Raw genomic sequence first — 24,407 nt, 5'->3', positions numbered from 1 at the left:
AAGCAGTGTTAACTGCTGTGTGGATGAGATGTTCATTAGTGAGTTTGGGGAACATATTCAGGGACCATATTGCCTGTTTAGTAATCTATCGAGGTTTGAGGTTTCAATCCCAGGAGACAAACTGATAATTTTTTTTAACATGATTTTGTTTGTTAGACAACACATGGGGGGGGGGGGGGGGGGGGTATTATGACATATATTGTCTCCATTGTCCTCCATCACTAGGTTTCTATCCAAGTTGAGAATTTAGTTCATGTAATATTTAAATATCGCAAAAACTATTTGTGAATGAAGCAAGTTTCAATATTATGTGTTCAGGAAAATATAAATAGTCAGTTTTTGTCATATTTTAAATCTAAAATGAAGCCACTGAGAAGGACACAGATTGAAAAATAAATAAATAATAAAATAAAATATCAAGGGCAAGTATGAATTTAAACTTTTAATTTTAATTTATTTTGATAAATTTTATTGCATGTTTCTGTGTATATTTTTTTTTGTGATCCAAAATGTGTATATAACTGTGTATAGTTAATGGATCTACAGTGCATATTTAACATAAAAGCAAGAAGAGAGGGTCATTTAATAATTAGCAATGGCAAATCTTTGTTTACTAATTTATTTTCTATGAACTTGACTATAAAACTCAGTCTTCTTAATACACCACCCCACAATGTTACAGACCATGTGATGACATAATAGTTGTTTGTTAATACAACCTATTAAAAATACTTCACAGTTGACGATATTTAGAGCGGTTTAGTTGACAGTCGAGAGCTGAATGTTAGAGGGTGTGCTAATATTTTGTGCATTCATTTTCGGCCCACAATTTGACTTTTCTAAATGTCTGAAGCATCAAAGCATAAGATGTTCATCAAGGCAGTTTACCCAAAAACACTTGTCAACAGGAGCTCTCAGAGATGAATGCTCATCGGGCCTCTCTTTACGAATGATTCCAATCGGCAGCCTCTCATTTCATCTGCGTTTTTGAGACGGTCTTGAATTTTTGAAGACCGCTGCTCTCCTCCAGCACAAACACTTCACATCCACTTAGAGCTTTGCTTTCAAGTTTTGGTGCCAACCCAGCGACAAGCGCTTTCCTGCAAGCATTGTTTAATTGGTTTCACCTCACGCAGACATCTGATGGGGTCTCATTTACTGAGCTAAGGGACGCTGGCCCTCCCCTCCTCGCTCTCCCTCTCCGTGGCCCCCCAGTGGAGTCGGTGCAGGAGTTTGTGTGTGGGATTTTTCTCGTCAGAGCGTCGCGGGTCACCTCCACTCCCCCTCACTTTGAATCGGACCCCCGGTGGCAGCTCCTGGGAGAGTGCCGTGATGTCTCTATCAGACTGTCAAAAGAGATAGCCCCAGGCTCCAGCAGGTCCCTGAGAGCCAATCAAACTCTTCACGCTGCACCAGCCGATGCTCTTTCACCAGCACCAAACTGCAGAGGAGTGAAGGGAGGGTGGGAGAGACGGAGGGGGGCAGGCTGGGATGCTGAGCACTCCAATCAGTCTGAACAAACTCCCTGAGCTGGGGTCTCGGACTCATCTGTATGGCTACGGCTATTTTTACAAAGCGTCCGCTCGGCTATTTACCTCGCCCGCTAAATTATTGAGGGAGAGCAGGCGAGCGGACGACATCTGAGGAAGTTTCTTCTATCTGTTCGGTTTTACATTTCTTTGAAAGAAACTTTTCCCAGCTCGCTCTGATAAAGTTGTCCGTATATCGAGGCGAAGGACAAAACATAGTGCTGTAAAAAAAAAAAAAAGGTGCAAATGAACACGGCACTTGCTGTTAACTTTATTAATATGTTAATAATCCCTTAATATTAATTTCAAATCGACGCTCCGAAATGCCAGCATTCAAGATGCACCACTTTGGAAATGTTGCTTTCTATAAAAATGACTCTCTGATAGCGGAGAGGCTGGAATATGTCTGTAATATGAATAAATAAGTTGATGAGGCAGGAAATCTCCATTTGCTCTACTTGAAGCCCCATCACTGGTGCTAACACTACAGAGTGATGGGTCTAGTAGAGAGCCATTAGGCACTGGAGGTGATTTTAATGAAAATGGGAGACGCTAAGTGCGGGTTATGGAGTGTATATACTCTCTCTCTCTCTCTCTCTCTCCATCTATGAGCTCTCTCATCTGGACCTTGTTATTGTCAGCGAACTACAAAAGCGGTGCATTAGCTGACTGCTCTGGACACACAGAGACTTTGATGTTTTCCTCCAACAGTGACCAGCATCCTCTTCTGAAGTGTGGGCTGGGTAATGATTCTGTGTGTAGCTTTCACAAATAACACAGAGTTAAGGATACGAGAGAAGAAAAACACATTTAAGATGTCAAACTTTTTAAGTCATGTTTATCTTCTGCATAAATGTACAAAACAGGGAAGATTCATAGAATAGACGAACAGCATGTGTTATAAAATAACGATTTTGAACCGTAGGCTGCATTTGCAGGGATAAACATGTTCAATGGCATTTAAAACTGTTTAAACAAGTATATCATAAATATGTTTTGCCCTCGTTTAAATATTCCTTGCTGTAAACACAAGCAACAGGAAGCACGTACATTTAGTTTGTTAAATGAACCAGAAAAGACATTCATATATAAAAAGGCTGTGTTGCATTTCATTGTATTTCAGCGTGAACACATGCAGAGGCTGGTGAAGCCTGTCTTTACCTTCGTATGCTCAGACACTGTGACCATGTGAGTTCACGCGGGCCAAAGGCCCCGTCAGGAGGGGCCTCTTTCTCACACACACACACACACACACACACCATATCACACAACCCATGAATACACCTCAGTGGAAATAGGGATGGTTTGGCACAAGGGGGCTCCTCCTCCACTCACATGGGGCATTATGACTTAAACAGACCGTGTCTTGAAACGGAGTCCGTCCCTTTCATCCGACACGTCCGTTCGGGTTTCAGCGCAAGCGTTTCTTCTTCGCTGGGCCCTGGTTGCCGAGCTCAGCTCTCGGCTCGCTGTACTGCACCTGTAAAAACAAACAGCTCTTTGGTCAGACGCAGGTAATCGGAGCTGAGGCCCGCTCACGGTAATGGCTCCCCTGAGGAGAGCCGGTGTAGGGGGAAAGCCAGGCGGGTGCGGCTGTAATGAATCATTTTTTAAACACAGGAGCAGAGGGGATTAATCACAAGGAGGAAAGATTTGAAAAGTCAAGGGTTCCGTACCGACACAGCGGTGACTACACCACCCCCACCTATATGGGAACTATACTGGTTGAGCAGACCCGCTGTCTTAGGTCCTCGCAAACCGAGGAGTTGCGAGTTGTGTCCTTCCTGAGAAAAGTTTGTTGGAGACTAATTATAGCAGCTTGTAGGCAGGAGTAAGTGCCTCTACGGCTCCGGCTGGGGCATTGCGGTTACAGATGATCACACACTTCCCCCGTTTCAGATGAACATGCTGTTTACTTTACTTAAAGCAGGGAGTGAACTCGGGTCGGAGGTGAAGGTCGTCATGATGAAAGTAGAGTTTCACTGAGAACACTGAATAAAGATTTTTCCTGCAGCTCACAGCTTACCCACGTACAACTACTAGACAGCAATTAAACATTCAGATCAGCATTCAAAAAGACATCTTTTGAACGTTTAATAAGAAATTGCTAGATGACTAAAAAGCCAGTCCTTGTCATTCTGCAAGAAGAATCAAGTCGTCATGTGATAATTCAAATTGTGGAAATGACACTTTTTATCCCATGACTATTAACAGGGAGAATGTACCACATTTGAAGTTGCATTCTACATGCATTTGCATTTCATTTACAAACTTGCTGGTCATTCAGTACTAGTGGTTGTCTGAGCTATTCAATACGCTATTAGATGGACATGTTAAAGGAAACGGTATATGAACAAGTAATATAGCATCTTATAGCAGACAATATCAAATTTCCTCTCATGATGTCAGCATTCAGAAAATATGCATTTATATAATTCCAACCAATCTTTAACTGCCTAATAAATATTAATTTCCATGAATCTTGCATACTTCATAAAATCACGTCTGAGGAGGACCAGTTGAATGTTTTTACATTATTTTTAACTGAGTAAATATGTAAAATAAATATAAATTTACTTGCAGCAAGTGTTATTTGCTATCTTTTTTAAAACATGAAATTAATCACTGTGATATCATATATTGGCTTTATGTTAATTTGGTCATCAGCTCTCCAAGATATCATAAAATCAATACTAGTTGACCACTACTAATAAATATATCATAAAGAATATTCTGGACACATTATCGAGCCCAAGTGCTCCTGGTTTTGTAATAACCTCCAAAAGCATTCACTATGATTTCATCATCAGCTTCTAAAAAAGGTATTTAATTCATTTTCTCTTGTCCAAGGCCACTGCGCAATCCAAACGACATACAGAATGGACAAATAATTAAATACGACATGAGGCTGATGGGACTCAAAAGCATGGAGAATGCATCCAAATGCTTTTCTTGTTTGTTTCTCCTCTAAACAATAACCTGGAGGTGTAACTGTAAGGTAAGGACTGCACACTAATTACCAGGCCCTGATTATGAGAATGGGAGATGGAGCACAAGGGAACAAAGAGACGCGGCAGCCTCAGAACATGAAACTGTCCTCAGAACTGACAGATGCTGCTTATTTTAGGACAGAGGGCCGCTGTATGAAGTCCAGTTTTGAGGGTTTGCGTTTGAAGAACAGCACAGGCACTAATTGCCAAGTCATTTTCGGAACCGTGAGACAGGAGTCAATTTGAGCTTGTAACATGCTGTTTATTTGGTCAATCCATTTTTAGCATAAATGTTTGGACATATTAAACTTAATGGTGACAGCGAGGATTTGCATACCTTTTTGGTCTTTATTGGATATGCTTAATGACCACTGTACCGTTTTATTGGCATTTTGTTCTTTAAAAAGTGGCATGCACATTTTTGCTTTTTCTAAAGATCATTCTGTCTTCCCATTTTTGGTGCGTTCCATTTAAACGAACAGCAGGCAGTTCATCCAACCACGAAAACATACTTCAAAAGGCTTAAAAACTCAGCAATGGTTTCCATCTTGTTTTGCCAACTTGCTGCTTCCACATGCCAAAACCAGTGTGTCATGCTGACTTCATCCAACCACACAGACATATGTTAACGTAAAGTTGCAGAGGTTCGTCCCGGGAGGTTCGTCTGAGCCAATCACTCAAGCTCTCCAGTCTCTGAGCAGGACAGGAAGCACTGACAACAGTTAAATAGCCTTGATCATAGAGAGAAGTATCCTACGCAAAACACTTCATGACAGCAGGACCCAGCTTTGCATCCTGACTTCAGATTCTCACTCAGGGTCCGAAAGACGGAGTGAGACTCTCAGCGTTTGGCTGCACGTCCGCGGGCGTATGATGTAACCCCCGAATGACATATCAGCCATGGATAATGTTTCATCACATATGGCGCCCAGCAGGATGGCGTTGGCTCAACACTTCATTAATCGAGTCCTCCAACCTGATGTGACGGGGGCGGCCACACTGCCAGTGTGCAGACACCGACCCCTTAGCCAATCCCTGAACCCTCTACAGCACCCTTCTTTTATCACAGGCCGACAAAACTGATAATCAGAGACAAGGCTGAAGCGTTACGGCCGAGGATAGATCAGAGCGGACCCCATACAGGCAGCCGGGTGACTCCATCAAGACATGCTGGGAAATAATTGGGCCGGGGGCCGCCTTTAAAGGCGCGAGTCCATTAATAATCAAACACAGCCAGAGGAAATATCCTGGGTAACACTTGGGAATTCTGTTAGAGCAAATAATGCAGACATCTTCAGGGAATTCCTTCCTTGTCTTTGTCCCTCCCTCGCTCTCTAAATGTAAAACTGGACCCTTACCTTTTGAACATCAGAAGGCACCCTCTTGAGGAAATCCAGTATTTCATTATTGTCAACGGCATATGGGTTGAAAAGCTTCTTGGTAAATTTGTTAACACCTGTGAAAACAAGCGTGCATTAATAAATAAAGTTATCGGCCGCACCTGCACATATCTTACTGACAAAACAAACCTTGACCCAACAAACATTTGTCACTTTATCTGCTGTATAAAACTCATACCGTTTGTGATCATACATGCATATAAATAAATACATGTGGTCTACTATACGGCCATCACTGTTCATGCTACTGTATGATGCCATATAACTGCAACAGTGGCATCATTGGTAATAACAGGAAGTTTCTTGAGCAGCTATTCAGCATATTAGAATGATTTCTGATGGATCATGTGACTGGCAGCTGGAAATTGTAGTTTTCTATATTAAAATATATTTATATTTTAAATGTATTTTAAACTGCAATAATATTTTTTGCTGTATTTTCAATCATAAATGCACCCTCGTTAAGAAAACAGACGTTTTTTAGAAACATTACTAAGCCCAAATATGTAGAATTTCATATTTAAAGGGATACTACACCGCAAAATGAATTAATAACTTCACCCCCATGTCGTTCCAAACCCGTAAAAGCTTTGTTCATCTTCGGAACACAATTTAAGATATTTTACACTGTCAAGGTCCAGAAAAGAATGAAAAGCATTGTCAGAATAGTCCATCTGCCATCAGTGTTTCAACCATAACATTATGAAGCGATGAGAATACGTTTCGTAAGCGAAGAAATCAAAAGTAACGACTATTCTTTAACAATTCCTTTGTCAAAAGTCTCCTCTGTCATTATTTTTGTTTTATTCGCAAACAAAACATTCTCGTCGCTTCATACCATTACGGCTGAACCACTGATGGCAGATGGACTATTCTGAAAATGCTTTTCATACTTTTCTGGACCTTGACAGTGTAATTTACTTGGCAGTGAATGGGACAGTCTCAAGCCCCCCGGATTTCATTCAAAATATCTTAAATTGTGTTCTGAAGACGAACAAAGCTTTTTCTGGTTTGAAACAACATGGGGGTAAATGATTAATGACAACATGTTCATTTTGGGGTGGAGTATCCCTTTAAGGCAAAAAAGTATTTTTATAAGAATGTGTACATTTTTCTTTTTCCTGCACACTATAAAACCAATCATCATAGGTAAAATTATGGGAATTAACAGCAGAATAATGCCTCCGCTCGCTCACTCTTTCTTTCTGTACTGTACATACATCATCAAACTTTCAGAAGTTTACAAAGCCTCAGTCAGGAGAGGTGCAGCTGGACTTAACCAGCCAACAGCGGATCATGTTCATGATTCTGATCAGCTGTCACAGGTAGAGTTATGGAAATGGATCACTTTTTAAATAGCTTTCGTCAGGCGTCAGTAAAAGAGTCGAGCTCAAAGCTCAGAGACAGTAAAGTGTGACTCTTTCTAAAACACCTCTGCATGACTTCCATTTAAAAGAAAGTGGAGACAGCTTAACAGCAGCACTGGAGTATCAGGCATGATTGGGTGAAAGGGCTACACATGGTGTCTCACTTACTTACCCCACACTAAAACTATGTACCGCAGTGGGATGTAGTACAAGGCGGCAGTGGTCAGAAACAAAACCAGGCAGGCCAGGAACGACAAGAACGGTACTGACCAGTTGAATGTGCTGTCGATGGAGACACAAGCGGAGTTAATTAACACACAAATTAAATGTACATACTGTACAAGTACATAAATCCTAAATTAATACATGTACTTATTAACAGTTCAGGTTAACATGCACCTTCCTACATCAGAGTTTTAGAGGAAAATAAAATACAAATCTAAGATAACATCATTCTAATAAAGCCATACAATTTTAGTGACTGAAGGTGTAATATTGCATGAATAAAGCAGACAAAAAGGTAAATTATTGTATGAAAAGCCATAAATAATAATCACAATAGGAATAGGTCACTTAAGTATTTTGTTAGTCAGGTATTTACCAATAAAGGAATCAATGAATCCACTTTTTTTTTCAATTTGTATATGCCACTAAAACAGTATTTCTAATAAAGGGTTCATTAAAAAAAAAATTATGAATGAATCTATTCAACAAAAAAACTTAGCACAGTATGTAAGCTTATGAGCATTACCGCATACATGAGCTTCATAAGAGGTATAACATGCTTTGTTCTTACTTTTTCACTCTTTCCCCAATGCAAGCCACTTCATCTAAAGTGTTCTGAACTGTAAGCACAATTTCTTGAACCATGTGGATTTTTTCCATCAGTCCTTTTTTCTCTGATTCCTGAAGAGAAAGAAAAAAAAAGACAGAGACTGATGAGGGAAGTCAGCTGCTAGACGCCGACAAAGGAAGAGCAGTTTATTTCCAGAGTGCCATCACCAGTATTTCATCTAGTCAATGGCCTGTAATGAGCTTCTGTAACATCTCCTCAGACGTGAAAATGTGTCAGCCTCTCCTCCAGAGCTGTCACGGATCTGGGAGTATTTCAGCATTCGTCAGGCGCAAACAATAAAGGTGCATCACAATCAAAGATTAAGCGGAGGAGGAAAAAGATGTAAAAATGGCAATCAGAAAGCATACAGTGAGAGAGGGACTCGGGAGTTTCGAGAACACAGACGGCATAAGACGCCAACTTGTGAGGTCGTCTTATCCGTGAGTCTCTGCCGGGCAAGTCTTGGCTCGTTTCCTGGGGTGCGAGCTTTTTCGAGTACCAGTTCTTGGCGTACGAAAGCTAAGAGTTGCCCACCTTATGGCAAGATTGAGTGCAGGGTTGAAATCATTGGATTTATCGTTTTCTGTATCCGAGCTCGTTGGAGAAAGATTGCAATGTCTGAGTGTAATCCTGTTATACAAAGCAATGTTTTTACTTCTTGTAAGAGAGATGGGAAATCCCATTGTCTTCTTGTATTTGATGCATCACACAGTATTGGGTTGCTGTGTAATTCAGAGACATGGGCTAAATGGACTTTCGATGAGAAAAAAAAAAAAGGAAAAGAGAGAGAGAAATTCTATTCCATTTTACTTAAAGAAGATTGCTAGTGTAATCTAACGTCCAAAGCAAAATGATCACATCAGAGGTTCCTCCGGCATAAGAGCCCATGAGTATAGTTCTCCTAAGGGGGAAGAGAAGAAAGAGAAAGGGAGAGAAACAAGAAGCCCTCACATCAAAAGGAGAAAATAATGACGGGAGTAATGATGGAGCGAGACAATAAATGAGAGTACGGGGAGGTGGCGAGAAAGACAAACGTGTGATCGAGCACTGTATATGTTTGTCTAAGCGACCGTCCCCCAGACAGCGGCCCCGGTGAGCCGGCCCCTGGGAAAGCTCAGCCCAGACTCCCCACTGTCACTCTCCATTTGGCCCCAGACACAGGAAACCACAGGAAGCCAGCCATGCCTCCACTCAGCACTGCAGCGGCACACAGCATGCCCTAACATAGAGACTAGGATATCAATCAAGAGAAAATCAACATGCCTCCTGTTATGAGTCATTTCAAATCCCTGCTTTGTGAGGAAAGTGTCAAAACAGGATAAAGTGCAGGAGAAGATTTATTCTTTCAGTGTATCGTCTGTGTTTGATATCAGCTCAAATGTCTTTAGTGTTTCTTTGCTTAATGAACAGCGTGACTCTCGACCAACCGCAAGAAAAATGAACTTACAGTGCTCCCAAAATATATTTGAACACTTAAGTCATATATTATATAACAAAATATCAAACCAAGTGGCATTTATTGTAAATAATCACAGTCTCTTTTCAATCAAAACATAAGTAAGTTTGCTAGGTTATAAAAAAAATAATAATAAGTTTCTGGTCCTTGCTATAGCTCAGAGATCTTAAACTTTGCTATCTGACAGAACAGATATTTACTAGGTTAACCTATGAGCACAATAATTGAGTAGGGGTTAAATGGATTTGGGGTCATGGTTCGATACGAGTTTGTTACTACAGGAAATTTATTATTTTATTTTATTTTATTTTTAAACCGATATATTAGTGCTTGTATGTAATATGGGCAGTTGGTTTTGATTTTATTTAGATTGTATAATTAAATTATTTGTGAAATTCTGTTACATAAACAAAACCAGCAGACCGACTGAATGAAAATGCTAATTTATTCTCTGACAGCAGGTGGCGCTTATGGAACAGCAGTGAGATAGCGCCTTGTTTATCACTGTAAACAATAAATGTGCATTATATGGAGGTAAGAGGAAAAGAAAATGCCAAGGAAAAATGAAGATGTCCTTTTCCTCTCAAAGGTACATTCATATATTTGTTATCCTATATTTTGAGCATCACGAACAGTGCGTTAGATCTGCCTTGTACAGTATTTTCTCCTCTTTACCGACTCAAATTACATGTGGGGAATTGATTGTAATGCAGTTTGTGTGCCATTCTTGAATAGAGATTGGCCCAAATAAACTAAAACCTGCTTCTGATTATTAGACAGTTGACCGGTGCACCTCTAGAACCTGAAACTTTCTAACTGCATGTAATTACATCTGAAATTAATTTCTGTAATTGCATTTACAATTAGTTGACCAATCCCTTACACCTTAACCCATCCTGAAACCCACCCTTACCACCTGTCCCTAACCGCACCAGCAGCAAAATTGTTTTGCAATACAAGATAAAGAGCAATAGGTAGATTGTATTTATTTGTTGATGTAACTACTGTACATAGTAGTTAAGGCCACCTAATATAAAGTGGAACCCAAAATTATTTAGAAAAGTGACATCAGTTCCATAGGCTTTTTTGTTGTTTGTTTGTTGGCTTTGCTTTAATATCTTATCTAAAATTATTTTTAAGTGTGATTCAAGTGTCCAAAATCTTTTTTATGTAACATTTGTGACAGTTTGCTTTGGTATGGCAGCAAGTTTTTAAAGTGACAAACATCAAATGTTCATATTAATGGAGACCAAAAGATAACACTGAAAGCATTCATAGAAGCACAATATACAAGTTCTCTGGACGACTGTGATTCATCTCCCTGAACCCCCTTGAAGTCAAACATCCTTTTTTCCGCCTCTGAGGTGGAAACGCATTCTTTTAGCAGAAATAAACTATCCAAGCTACACGTCTACTGATTAGAAAACCTGTGTCAGATCATATTCTCAATTCAGATGAAATTGTCAAATAACTTTTATGCTGGCTTAATCGGGAACAGATTGCACAAAGGCAAACAGAAAATGCAGGTTCATAGGCAAAATACCGCAAGGAAGGGTTCATTTAACATTCCTTTAATTGAGTAAATGGCGTCAAATTTGAATATTCATTCAAAGCTGGTGCAAATATTTGCGACTCACTTATTCCACAATGTAACAACCAGAGGAATGCACCTAAATAAAACACCTGCATTATTGGCTAAATGTGCTGCAAATGGGTTTGTTAAAGCTGACAACCAGAGTACAAACAAGCACAAAACACCCAGCACTCCCAAATGGATATGTCACAGGATTGTGCACTCTGGAATACACAATGATTATGACATCAACACTCTGTCCTTGTGGTATGTGCTGAAGGTGATATGTTAGATGTGAGGGGGGAGAGGGCTTGCGGGTTAGGAGACCACCGATGGTACCCCGGGGTGCGGCGGAAGAAGGGGGTCAGCTCTCTGCCTGTCTAACCAAAGCGTGGTACTCTTAGATGACCTTGTGCCCAGGGCCAGACATCCAGCGGGTTGTTTTCTCTTCCATCCTCTTGTTTTCTGATGCGATAAAACCAGCGTCAACAAAATTGATACTGAAAGCCGAAGGGAAGATTTGAAAATTTCCCTCTCTCCCCCAGGACAGATTCGTGCTCATAGAGGAGATCTGTTGTGTATTATTTCTGCTGTATCGCAGCCTCTCCTATCGGCTTTCTTTAGCTTCATTCCATTGCATCTGCGCCGCTCGGCTGCAGGTTTACATATTCACGTCCTCCAGGGGAAAACATACAGAAAAACGGGCGGTAATCGTAACCTTCTCCGAGGGGACAGCCTTTATCCCCACGTTAACCAAAGACTAGGAAAAAAACGCTTTTGAAGTGATCAAATTTAACACCGACCATTCTCCAACCCCAAAACATTAGCTGCGATGACTTTGATAGGAAGTGTAAAGCTAGACTGTTTGATCTGCCTGCGTGAGACTGAAGTCCAAGTGAAAAAACAAAACGGGACTTTGAAACAAGCCACCTTAAATTAGAGCTGACAACTTAAAATAAACACAGACATCTGGGTAATTAAATAAACGAAAGGAGATATTTCATTTACACAAGATGTGAAAGGGTGTAAAAAGACAATATATATATCACTAGAAAAATACTCGTAATTATAATTAATTAATACAAATAAATAAATGCACAGGAATGGAATCGCAAGGTGTAATATTTCAGGCTAATTATATAAATAAAACTAAGATAATAGAATTTTTATGACATTAGCTTAATTTAAACGCACACATTCACAATCCACATACTTATTAGACTTTTTTTTCCCCCTTGCTTCTCCCTCTAAGATATATTACAATTGTTTAGCTGCTGGGTGTGAGTTAATGTGCTTGCACACACATATCATGCGTTTCATCCGTGAATTATCTGCTTGGCTTGGATAGGATTTGGAAGAGGAAGCTGTTTTTAACAGAGGGGTTCCTCTCAACAGATGAAGCTAGCCTGCGGTCATCATAGCAGAATATATTGAGCACATTATGGATATGAATCCTAGGCCCTAGCCATATAGCGCAAGGGTCAGAGCTCGGAGGCTCAGAGCTGCGCACTTCCGCACATCCAAGTCAGAAAGCAATAACGCATTATCTTCCTGTTAACCAGTTCTTCTCCGAATCAGACAGCGTGGACTAAAATGATTATGAGCCTGCCCTGCCTCATTATGAATTTATTCAGCACTCGGCATTCAGATTTTGACCATTGTAACCGTTTACCAGCCACATGCGCCAAACAATGAAACCATACATAGGGCCCTATTAAATCCTTTTTTTCTTCCAAACTCCATTTAAATGTTTCTGCATTCCATTTTATTAATCAAAAAGCATGTCTAATTAATTGAAATCATGAAACTTGCAATATTTCACAGCAATTTATTTAAAGTTTAACAGAAAATAATTTTAAGGTCCTTTTCTTTCTCAAATTCAGTTTTGTTTTTTAACAAATTCTTTGTTTTCCATTAATTTTCTGGATTCCATTTTAATGGTTTCATTCAATTTTAATAATCAAATGCATCTTAGAATTTACATAGTTTTTTTAATGTGTTGTATATTTAGGCTACATTTTTCTGGTAAATATATTCTGGTAAATATACCCTCAAAAATAATATTTTCATAATAATTTTGTTAGTAGTAGTAGCACTATCATTAAGTAATATATTTGTCACAGTTTTTTCAAGTTAAAACAAACTTTTATTTTGACGGGTTGCTGTGAAGTACTGTTTGTATATGATATGACGAAATATTTCTCAAAAGACATGGTAAAATGCTCATTAAGTGACTCTAAGAACATTCTACATATTGTTTGTGTTCATGTACTCGTATATCGAGGCAGCAGAGGCTGGAAAACACAAGTACTGTGTTTTTCAGTGACAAGTACTTCAGTATGTGTGTAGTAAATGAAACAGAACATGCAGGATTCATATTTAAACAGTATTTGTGTGGCTTAATATTCACAGACACTAGTGTGTATTATGTTTTGATTTAAGTGTACTAACCTACTTTTCATTTATTCATCTAAAATTGGGAAAATTCCATGAAATATTGCATTACATTCAATTTTTATGTCTGGATTCTGCGATTCCGTCCCTATTGTCTACATCATGGAAATCATAGGGCCATACATACTAGCTTGTTTTTTTTTTTTTTTTTTTTTTTGTAAATAAAGATGTTTGTACTGTTTCTAATGACTGAATATTTTAAGAATAATTGGATCTAAGCAGATTCGGGAGAATTTGTAATTAATCTAATGACTCATCTTAAGCGTTAAAAAATAAAACGCAAAAAGGGGGGAGTTCAACTGCAGTCCAGCCTCCCTATTTAGCCATGCCTACCTCAAAATCCTTACAATGCCTCTATTCCCCAGCGGAAGGCAAACTTCAATTAATGATGCCGTTCTGTGCTTATTTCTGCGTTTCAAAGGACCACAGCAAAGCAACCAAATTCATTTGTCGTATGAGCGAGAATTCCCAGAGGACTAGTGTGAAGGTACTGGAGGGAAAATGGGCTTGCTGAATCGTCTGTCCTCATTTCGAAACGTATTTAAGTTGCAGTTCTGAGTTAAATGCAGTATTAAAGGTACAGCACATCTATGTAGCACCCCAAGGACAGGTTCTATAAAAGTCAGCGGTTAATCAAAAACCCACGTGAGACTGGCGAAATACCTTTTCATCCTCGTCCTCGTCCTCAGCCGCGGACATGTTCTCCTGCAAAAGAAGGAGAAAGAGATAGAGAGCGGATGAGATTGAGACACACGTGGGCAATGGAGCATTTTCTTAACAAACACCTTGTAATGAAACCTTCGCTTGTATATACACCCCCATTGGGAGAGGCCCTGTTGCCGTAGCAACTGCCTCTCGGGTGACCTCGCACAAAAGGAGGAGGTGAATGAGAGGGGCCATCCTCACAAGAGCGATGTCACAACCAAGCAATCTCATTTCTTCACAACATAAACACGTACACATTCACACACATTCACGCATTTAATCTGAGCCATTCGGGTGCCTGGATCGCTCTCTATCAAGTCATCCCTGACCCTTCGAGGCGATTGAATGTATCTGTGGCACTCTGTGTCTGCTAGGCCGAGGGGTTAGCGCGAGGTGATGCTGGCTTTAATGTTGCCAGAGAGTCCAGCTCCACCCCGAACCTGAGATACGCCGCTGAGATGGGTCGCTGGTGCACAAAGAGCTGCTACAGTACATTCTGAGTAAGGACTCAAATACAGTTTATTTAACCCACCGGAGATGAAGGTCAGTCAAAGTGTGACTGCTATGTTAAAACTCACAACCAAGGGGTCATAGGAGCATCTCAGACATCTTAACCTTTGTGAATGTCGAAATTCATAGACAACATGATCTAATTACGATGGAGTGACCAATTAATGTTTTTTAGAAATGCTGTAAAAAGACTTTGTTTAGTCTTATAATATGATACAAATTGCACCTAATGACTCACTGGAATACTTCATTCTGAGTGGTCAATTAGCAACATTCAGATGATTGTATGATATAGAAAGTGAAGATCAGGTTTCCTACATTCTGTGCTTGTTTTAAGTCACCCAAGACTCATTCTAGTTGCATAATGAAATAATTTCAATTTCAATTAATATTTCATGACTATTTTTCTCATGTGTTTGTTTGTTTGACAACTAGCCATGAAGTAATATATCATAGTGGTACAAAATATTTTTTTGTCATAATTCTAATTTATATACGTTTTCTTTTTTTTATTTAAACAAAAACGGTTCTATTTTCTATTCTTAACTGCTTGTTTTATTTAAAAAGAAAAAGTGCCTCTAACACTACCATTCCCTATTCTTTGTCTATTCTATCTTCTTCTCTTCTTATAATTTATTATAAGTAATGACTCTCTAACACTAGCATTCTCTATTCTTTTGAATTGTTCTATTTGTTAAAACTAACAATTCTGTTCCCTATTCTTTTTCTATTCCATCTACTTGTTTTCTTTTATTTATTATAAAAAAATACAATAATAAATAATTAAATAAAAAACGTTCCACATATATTGTGTTAGGCTAACCGAGACTTGTCACAGCACTTATATATCATTTCTCTTTTGTTTGTACTGATTGCTTCTATTGTCTTCATTTGTAAATTGCTTTGGATAAAAGTCAGCTAAATGTAAATGTAAATAATGCATACACTACTGTTCAAATGTTTGGTATCAGTACGTTTTTTTTGTTTGTTTTTTTTGTTCTAAGTGGTACTTTTATTCAGCAAGGCAGCATTAAATTGATCAAAAGTGACATTAAAGACATTAAAATATATTTTTATCAAGGAAGCCCCAAAAAATATATCACAGTTTATGTGATAAAGCAGCATATCTATTAATATTTCTTAAACACAAAATTGGCATTCTAGAATGATTTGTGAGGGGTCATGTGACATTGAAGACTGGAGTAATGATGCTGAAACTTCAGCTTTGCCATTACAGTAATAAATAGCATTTTAAAATAATTATTTGAAATTGTAATATGTCAAAGTATAAATGTCTTTCCTGTATCATATATTGTTCATGTTTGGCTGTGAAAAAAAGATACAAATGACAGCACTGTCTACTGTAGACAGAAAGTCTGTTCATTTGAAATCATTCTTCAATAGAATCTGTGAGGTTTAAAAGGGATGCTCATTTCTTAGTGCTGTGAGTCACCAGTGTTGACTCGGACTTATTAGGGAGCATTTTGTGTACAGCTGAGTGGGCGACATCACAGCACTCACCAAGTCCTGACTGTAGCTGGCCATGCCTGGTGTGATGTGGAAGTAGTTCCAGCCAATGAGCAGGAGGAGGAAGAGAGGCAACATGAACAGCTCCCAAAGCCACACTGTCACCACAAATATCTAATAGAGATGGAGAAAAAGAGAGGCTATCAAACAGTGTATGAGGATCACAAAAAGCACAGATAGCAAAGAGTTTACATTGAAAAAACTAGGAAATAGAAGACTTGACACCGGGACTCTAAACCTAGTCCCAAATTTTTTTTTTAATAAAACAGTGCAAGCTGTATCCGAGCATCCCGGAAGACCTTCCAGCCCCTCATTTAGAGTAGGTGCCTGTGCCAGCATCTGTGTGGTGTGGTATATGAGATTTTAATATTTTAAAAATCCATTTGCATTGATTAACACTGTGCTGCTAGTGAGTTATCTGGATGTGACAGAACAGAGCATCTGACAGGAGTGGTCCTCCACACTTGTTCTGATGCACTGCATTTAGTTTGATGCATTTCTGCTGCCTGCCTGATGGCATGCATACATGTCTGCCAAAGGGCTGGCTGTAGCATTTTACCTCTGCAGAGAGAGAGAGAGAGAGAGAGAGACTGCGAATACTCGGGACCCCTGGTAGAAATAAGATGAATAATCCTTCAGAATTCCATAAGAGAAATAGGTGCGCAACACCCAAAGCACGCCGCTAATTGGACGGTTGAGTTTAAACCCGGCTAGCGGCAATGTAATGAGCCTGAGAAATAATAAGATGGCACGCTCAGGGACGACTGTAAAACGAGACTTTTGGAGGAAACATTATTGTAAAAATGCACTCTGCCCATTACAATTCAACCAATCTGTAACATAACATCTGAACATGAGCTGATTGTGTATTTATGTCAGAACATTGAATCAGTGTTCTGCTTCAAATAACTGATGCATGTACTTGAAGACAACTAGGGAAGCACAATATATCGGTTTCATAAATCAGACATGTCCAATGTACAGTACTGGTCTGGTATCAGTTAATATTTGATACACTGTACAGTACACTGGCTCATACTGAGTGTTTAATAGTGAACCTTTCATCTTCATATTTTAAATGATGCTGAATAATTGATGTCTCGGTCTGTGTCCACACAAGAACTAAAAATAGATTTAATAAAGATGGTAATCTATCAAAACATGATAATCTCAAAATTAATATATTGGTCAGTATATTGGTCTATCGCTGATGTATTCATTACAATTAATCTGTAAACATAAGAATTTGATATTTAATATGTAGGAATGGTACCACTTTAGTTTAGGGACCAAATCTCACTATAATCTTATTGCTTTTTAGCATCCGTATTATTATAGCATATTGGCTGTTTTATTAGTACTTATAATGAAAATATTAATGCCTTATTCTGCATGACTGTATTTTCAATCCCATGATCCTACCACATCGACTAGCTTACTAACTAATAAAAAGCAGCAAATTAGCTGGTTATTAAAGCAAAAGTTGCAGTAAATCAAAATAAATGACTACAGTAATACAAGTAATAATATTTGCACTACATCAGTGTATTTTATTCTAAAACAATAAAATCAGTACAATCACACTGCATATGTAAAGTGAATTTACATATATGATTCTTACACCTGTTACTAAACCTCAAGTGACGCATCAAAAGCCAATAAAACCCATTAAATTAATTAATTCTGTCAACACTGGATGCTGCAACCTCAAGCGGTTGCGGAGCAACGCAACAACAATTGTGCCCAGTGTATGCATGGATTTAGTCCCATTTCATTTGAAGGTCACAAGATAGAGCTTGTATGATTGCACCTACACAGAACAGGCTTGCGTTTACATGGCGTGCTGGAGGCTTGTTAGAGACAATATGTTTGACTTAAGTTAGCCGGGGCCTGCAGGCCTTACTTTAGCTGTAGTACAGTACCAGCATGTTCCTGTCATATCAGCCAGGGGCCAGACATAGTGCTCTGGGGGCAGTCTACCTACTGCCACTCCCATGATAGGTTCACTTTCACACATGCCTGCACACACACACAAAGCCACCAGGGATATGAGAATCGTGCTTAATGCACAGAGCACTTGAACAACAACCCCTGCAGGCACAACAACAACAGAACACACATCTGGGTCTTTCTTTAATAATTCATTATAAATTTAGTCACAGCGTACTATCGAAGGAGATGGCTGTATCTCTAAAGCTCCTTATTCTATTGAGCACAGTGCACAGATTCAGGCTGAAAACCGTATTATAGCTCGTGAAGGTTGAACACGAGCAGCATCCCGCTGTAGTCGCTTCCACTTTCGGGACCCCATGCGGAGGGGCCCGCCTTCATCCTCACCCTCAGATAAACTCGAAGGGCTTATCAACAGGTTAGCTGTCATAAGTGATACCTTCCAAAGAAGTCGAGGTGAGCAAGTGAGAAGGCTGGGATGGGAAAAAAAAACAACAGACAGCCCAGCAGGAACGTTGAACCCGCTTGCCCTGCCTGGAGAAGCTTCTACATTAACTACTAAAGTCTAATTGCCTGGTCCCTGTCTTCCCATGCGAGTCAACAGTAGGAGACCATTCATTTGCAGCCTGGGAGTCTAGAGAGAGGATCTGTCACAGGTATTCATAATCGTCCACTAATGCAAATTTCCGCTCAACTGCTCACAGGCTTGGTGGACAAGATAAAAGCACACGGGAATACAGTAAAATGTCTCGTGTCTAAATGCAGCATCTAAATGACTAGATAAACAAAACCTGTCAGAAATTCCTTCATTCCGTCCCCAACGGTGTGCAAGTGTGTGTATATGTGGAAGCATGCTGGACTTACACGGCTTTTCCCCGGTGCTAATAAAAACAGAATAGCGAACATCTGGAAAAGTCTTGCCAATTTCAGTGCGAAGGCGGTGTCTGAAAGCCTCGAGTTAATAAGCAGAGTTAGCTGCTACTCAAATCCTGCACTGCTCCTGCTGAACGCACCGGACTAATTCTCCACTAAGTGGTTTGCGTTTTATTAGTGCAGTGATTAAAGGAAAGGAAGGAGGAGGTAAAACCTGTCGCACAATAGAGTTAATTTATACTGAAGAAGAAATCCAGCTGGTTTTCCTTTCAGATCCAGAGAACATGACATGGCTGGAATCAAACCTATGCATGGTGGCCACAGAGAGCGCGTCTTAACTGCTGAGACTGAACCAATATGTTACATGAAACAAGTGACTAAACTAAAAAAAAATGTAAAAATAAAAAGGTGGTGCAGAGCCATTATTAACAGCAATGGTAATAAATTCTTCTTGAATTACAGTATGAGCCACTGTAGTCAAGCCTTTTCTATTGATAGGATGTTACAGCGATGTAATGATGGTGACAGTGATGAAATAAATACCAAAGATGGCAACTTCTGTAAGACCATAACTGTGTTACTGTTAACACTTTACAAGTGGACTTAATTTTTTAACCAAGTGTATCACAGCCAGTGTTGCCATGTCCACTTATTATATGTGTATTAGGGCTCTTTCAGGTATAAATATGGGCAATGGTGGATTGTAATGTTTTTAGTCTTATATCCAGAAAGTAGTCGTGCACTTGGGTTTATTCAGGCTTGTTTGGTGAAGAAAGTGAGTTATTTTGAGCTTGTTTTGTCAGACCCAGATGATTGTTTTTTTTCTAGTGAGATCTGGCAAAAATGAGCCCAGACTTTGGGTTAAGCTCAGACCACACAGACAGCAACTCGATCTAAAACCTTCTGACGACACACTGCTCAGTTCTTCCAACACACCAAGAAAGCAACACACACGAGACAAGCATGTACAGTACACAGTGCAAAGAGGCTATTGCATTGTTGTCCGGTGTGTTTCCATTCACACTTTATAAATGCAAGTGAGTCGTGTACATTTAAAAGAGTCCGTTTGGTTAAATAATGCAATCATCAGTTCATAAATGTATATACACTATATTAAGCAAATTATATTCTGCTGCTGTATGAACCTAAACATCATTTAGATTGAAAGATGTTGACTGTCCATGGAGGAAAAGATCACTTTGAAGTATACTAGAGTTGCTTGCTGTAGGTGATGGAGAAGCTCTCTCTCCTCTCCTCAGGCCCCAACGAGGACCACCAGAAGACTGGCCTAGCAGGAGCTTAAGAACCGCCTGACGGATGTGTTTTAGTGTGCAGCTAATATGATTGCACTAAATGTATTTCTGAGGCCTCTGTAGACGATCCCCTGGTCAGAGGAATTCCTATACCTAATAATAAAGCACTCAGCGATTAAAAGTGTGAATAAAATAAGTCCTGGAGCTGAAGCCAGGCTGGCAGCAGTACACCACCCACGCTCTCCAGGGAGGGGGAGAGGAGAGCCATGGCAGGAACAAAAGGACAAAGACGCCCTCACTAAGAGTTTATACAATCCTGCAAATTGATTAAACGGCAAAGGGGTGGAGAGAGGCTACCAAATCAGACTACTTACTGACAGACTAAACACAAGTGGTGTGGAGGGCTGGGAAACAACACTCCACAGCTACTGTTAAATGTAAACACGCATCACTGTGGGAGTACAATAACCTCCATCCATCTGAATTTCAAAGTGAGAATATGTGGAGAAAAATATATACTCTATATATACATAGTGTAGAGTGGGGTTCAACAGTCTGAGAGCAGTAGTGAGAATGCTTATACTTAAATTGATTTTTTTATTTTAATTACAGATTGTATCACAAACACAAACATTATTTAAGTTGAAATTATTAAATTAATATGAATTTCAGAATGTCTTTTGCTTTAATTACAGCAGCACTCGAGCTGCAGGAACTTTCTTGAGTGAAACCTGATGGTCATGTTCTCCAGTTCTCCCACCTTTCAGTCAATTTTATTTATTTTTGTGTATTTTTTTTTTTTTTTTTACTTTGGATGATCATACATTTTATATGGACTACTGTGGAAATGTAGGTAGGATTTTTTAAAGGTTTCTGAAATATGTCTCTCTTGCTTAATGTATTTTCAACAATGTACTGATAAAAAAAATTATATTGTAATGTATTATTACAATTTAAAATGTGTTTTCTGTTAATAGAACAATGTAATGTGTAAAGCCAAATTTTAGCAACTATTACTCCAGTGCCACATGATCCTTCAAAAATCATATTTTTTGATGACTTGGATTGATCAACATTTGGTTTATCAGCAATGTTGAATATAAATTTGTTTAAATTCAGGTAATGGATAAAATTTGCAAAACAACAGCATTTATTTTTTGTGTTTTCACTGTCACTTTTGCTCTCTCTCTCTCTCTCTCTCTCTCTCTCTCTCTCTCTCTCTCTCTATATATATATATATATATATATATATATATATATATTAGTATCCCAGGTTTTTAATGGTTTGAGGCTTTTGGAACCCACTATATCACTACAGTACCTCGTGTATATAAAAGAACATGACACTGACTGGCTAAAATAACCCAGAATTTATAAAAGGAGATTAGTTTAGCTAAAAGCATTTTCAGAGGAGCAATATAAATTCATTCAGTTAACAAACACAGCAAGACAAACTGAGCAGGGATCATGTTCTGTAAAGTTGCTGTTTGAATCCAAGGCAGGCCATAACTACTTAGAGAATTAGCAAGATAACATTGGGCATATTGGCCTTCTCTAAGATGCATATGCAAAATGCTCAACTGTTTTGAGCTACAAGAAAGCCAAACCAACTAACTAGACAAGTCTCAGTGGGTTGGACTTATATTCAATTTAGATTTGAGCAAATGAATATTAACCAATCTCTTCAATGATTGCTGAACACATTTTTAAGATGGTTATGGTTAACTTTGTTATGCTTCTCGAAGCATTAACATTTCAGATTTGTGCATTTTGACAGAGGGGAAATATTATGTGTGTGTCTCCTCTCAGAGTAAGTGAGCACTAACTAAACCATGAGGGGAAGTTTGAGTCTCTCTTGTGTCCCTCTCATGCATTTATCTTCTGCAGCAGCGAGACGCAAACAACGGCAGCAGTGCCAGCCTGCCTTATGAGGGTCAGACGAAGGGCTGTGGACGGATGCCAGATTACATGAACGTATCTGTGCAAATCTAACAAGGCTGACTTCTGGCTGCAGGCTTAATGCGTATGTGTGTGTTCGAGAGAGCCGATGAAACCGGGCAACTTTAATGTGAACAGAGGATCCTTGCAGCATCGCCACACTTTCCTCTCTTTCTCTGGCTTTTTTCCAAGGTGAAATGGAGGGCGAAGCGAGTAACCTACATTGGTGTCTTGATTAAAATACAGAAAAAATGACAACATTTACAGTAAATCAAAGGCTCCAGTGGCTGCTAAAGCCATGCATGTCTGCATGCAAGACAAAAGAGAAAGCTTGAGATGCATGGAAAAGCTCGTGTTGTTTGTGAACACCAATAAGGTTTTGGTCAGATTGGAAATGTCCAGGATTGTATCAATGGTGTGACACCTATCAGGTTTATATTTCTACTGATATATCTAGTTCTGTTACTTATCAAAATGCTAATCCTCAAACTGGAGACACAAAATATGCAAATGGTCAATCGTGAAAGATTTGTTCTTTACGTCTGTCACGTGACTACTGAACTAAAGACTTGAGATATAAACTTATCTTTTATTTTTATTTTTTTCTCATAACTTATCTTTGGTACCCTAATATGGAATATGACCAAATATTGCTTATGTAAACATTGTCTTTTGAAACAATAACATTTTTAATAACTAGAATAAAGACACATTTATTAATGTTGCTAACCTCAGTTAATAAAATGATGAGTCTCCCCATCACTAATAAATGGTGTGAAAGCGATCATGTTTAAATATTCATCTAATAATATATCTATATTAAATAATATCCCTGTTATTCACGAATATGCCAATCAAGTTTTATTTGATTTATTTTTCAAATATATGTTTTTGAATTTTTTTTTTAGTTTAGAAAGGTTTAATATAATATTAATATAATTTGTATTAATATTAATATAATATTAAAATTGTATCTCTTAGAATGTAAATGTATCTGAAATGGTCTTAAAATATAATGATGGATGTTTTAATTCAATTATTTCAAAATGGTCTCATCTGGCTATTCCTGAAAACATTAACGCTTACAAATTACTACAAATAATTCTGAAATGAAGACAATAATAATCTGTTTATAATTCCTATCATTCTTAATCACAAACACACTGAAACAGATTCGCTGTAGCTGTTGCATATAATTCACGTTGGAACGTGATCCCACAACACACTGCGGGCTGTGAGTGTATGATACATGTTTGTGATTCACAGCAACAGCCGGCTGGACTGCGGCTCATGTCCTTATCAGCGGAGCGCTGGAGTGGACCGTGCGCCCAGAGGGAAAGAGAGTGAGAGAGGAAGAGATAAAGTCTCTCTGTCACCGGCGGTGTGGAGGCCAGCGTACAGAGCCCTGTGGTGCCTGTCAGCGGCTGGCATGCCGACCCCACCCCGTCGCACTGGCCACCAGTGTTTAATCCATGTTGGGAGCGTTAACATTCAGCGACCTCACGGGTGACAGATCTGCCATGTGAGCCTTCTCCCCTGGGGCGGGCGGCACCCCGAGTGTCAGCTCGGCTCACAGAAGCTCAAACACACATACGCATGCGTACGTCACGGGCGCCTGGGGAGAGTTGTGCTCTGTGACTGTGGAGGTGGCGAGCGTGTTAGTGCTGGTCATTACGACACGCAAACGCACACAGACATGTGCATCAGGGTTAAAGACGGAGCATGCTTGTTCGGCGGCAGTAATAGTGCGGCGTGCAAGCTGTTTATGCTAAAGCATGTTTATGCACAGATGGAACAAGAATATTAAAAATATACACAAATTATACAAAGCAAACAATGAATACGTAAACATGCAAAGCGCACATTGAAATGAAGCTTTTCATTCGTAAGTAGAGCGAATAAGTGTTAAACGGACAGACGAAGGTTGGAGCTGTCAGCGCTGCTACTGTCAGCGTGAAGGATAAGAGGGATGCGCGCGGGGTCAAGGCAGACTCGGCGTTGAGCCCCAGGAGCGGTACGATGACACGGAGCATACACATCTCAATAA

General features: G+C 39.3%; 1 protein-coding gene across 1 annotated transcript in view; it reads right to left on the bottom strand.

Annotated features, from left to right (window-relative positions):
• Positions 1-2,350: 2,350 nt before the first annotated feature.
• LOC127977039 (multiple C2 and transmembrane domain-containing protein 2-like) overlaps positions 2,351-24,407 on the bottom strand; it is a 46,929-nt gene continuing 24,872 nt past the window's right edge. Inside the window, exons 18-23 of the mRNA XM_052581693.1 lie at positions 16,341-16,460; positions 14,268-14,309; positions 8,083-8,192; positions 7,459-7,568; positions 5,878-5,975; positions 2,351-3,009 (exon numbers count right to left, since the gene is read on the bottom strand). Of these exons, the coding sequence (XP_052437653.1) occupies positions 2,941-3,009; positions 5,878-5,975; positions 7,459-7,568; positions 8,083-8,192; positions 14,268-14,309; positions 16,341-16,460 (549 nt within the window). The 3' untranslated portion in view covers positions 2,351-2,940. The remainder of the gene's footprint in view (positions 3,010-5,877; positions 5,976-7,458; positions 7,569-8,082; positions 8,193-14,267; positions 14,310-16,340; positions 16,461-24,407) is intronic.

This window comes from Carassius gibelio, chromosome B18 (assembly GCF_023724105.1).
Source record: "Carassius gibelio isolate Cgi1373 ecotype wild population from Czech Republic chromosome B18, carGib1.2-hapl.c, whole genome shotgun sequence".
Classification (NCBI taxonomy): domain Eukaryota; kingdom Metazoa; phylum Chordata; class Actinopteri; order Cypriniformes; family Cyprinidae; genus Carassius; species Carassius gibelio.
The sequence above is the reverse complement of the archived record's forward strand: the minus strand, read 5'-3'. Positions and strand labels throughout refer to the sequence as shown.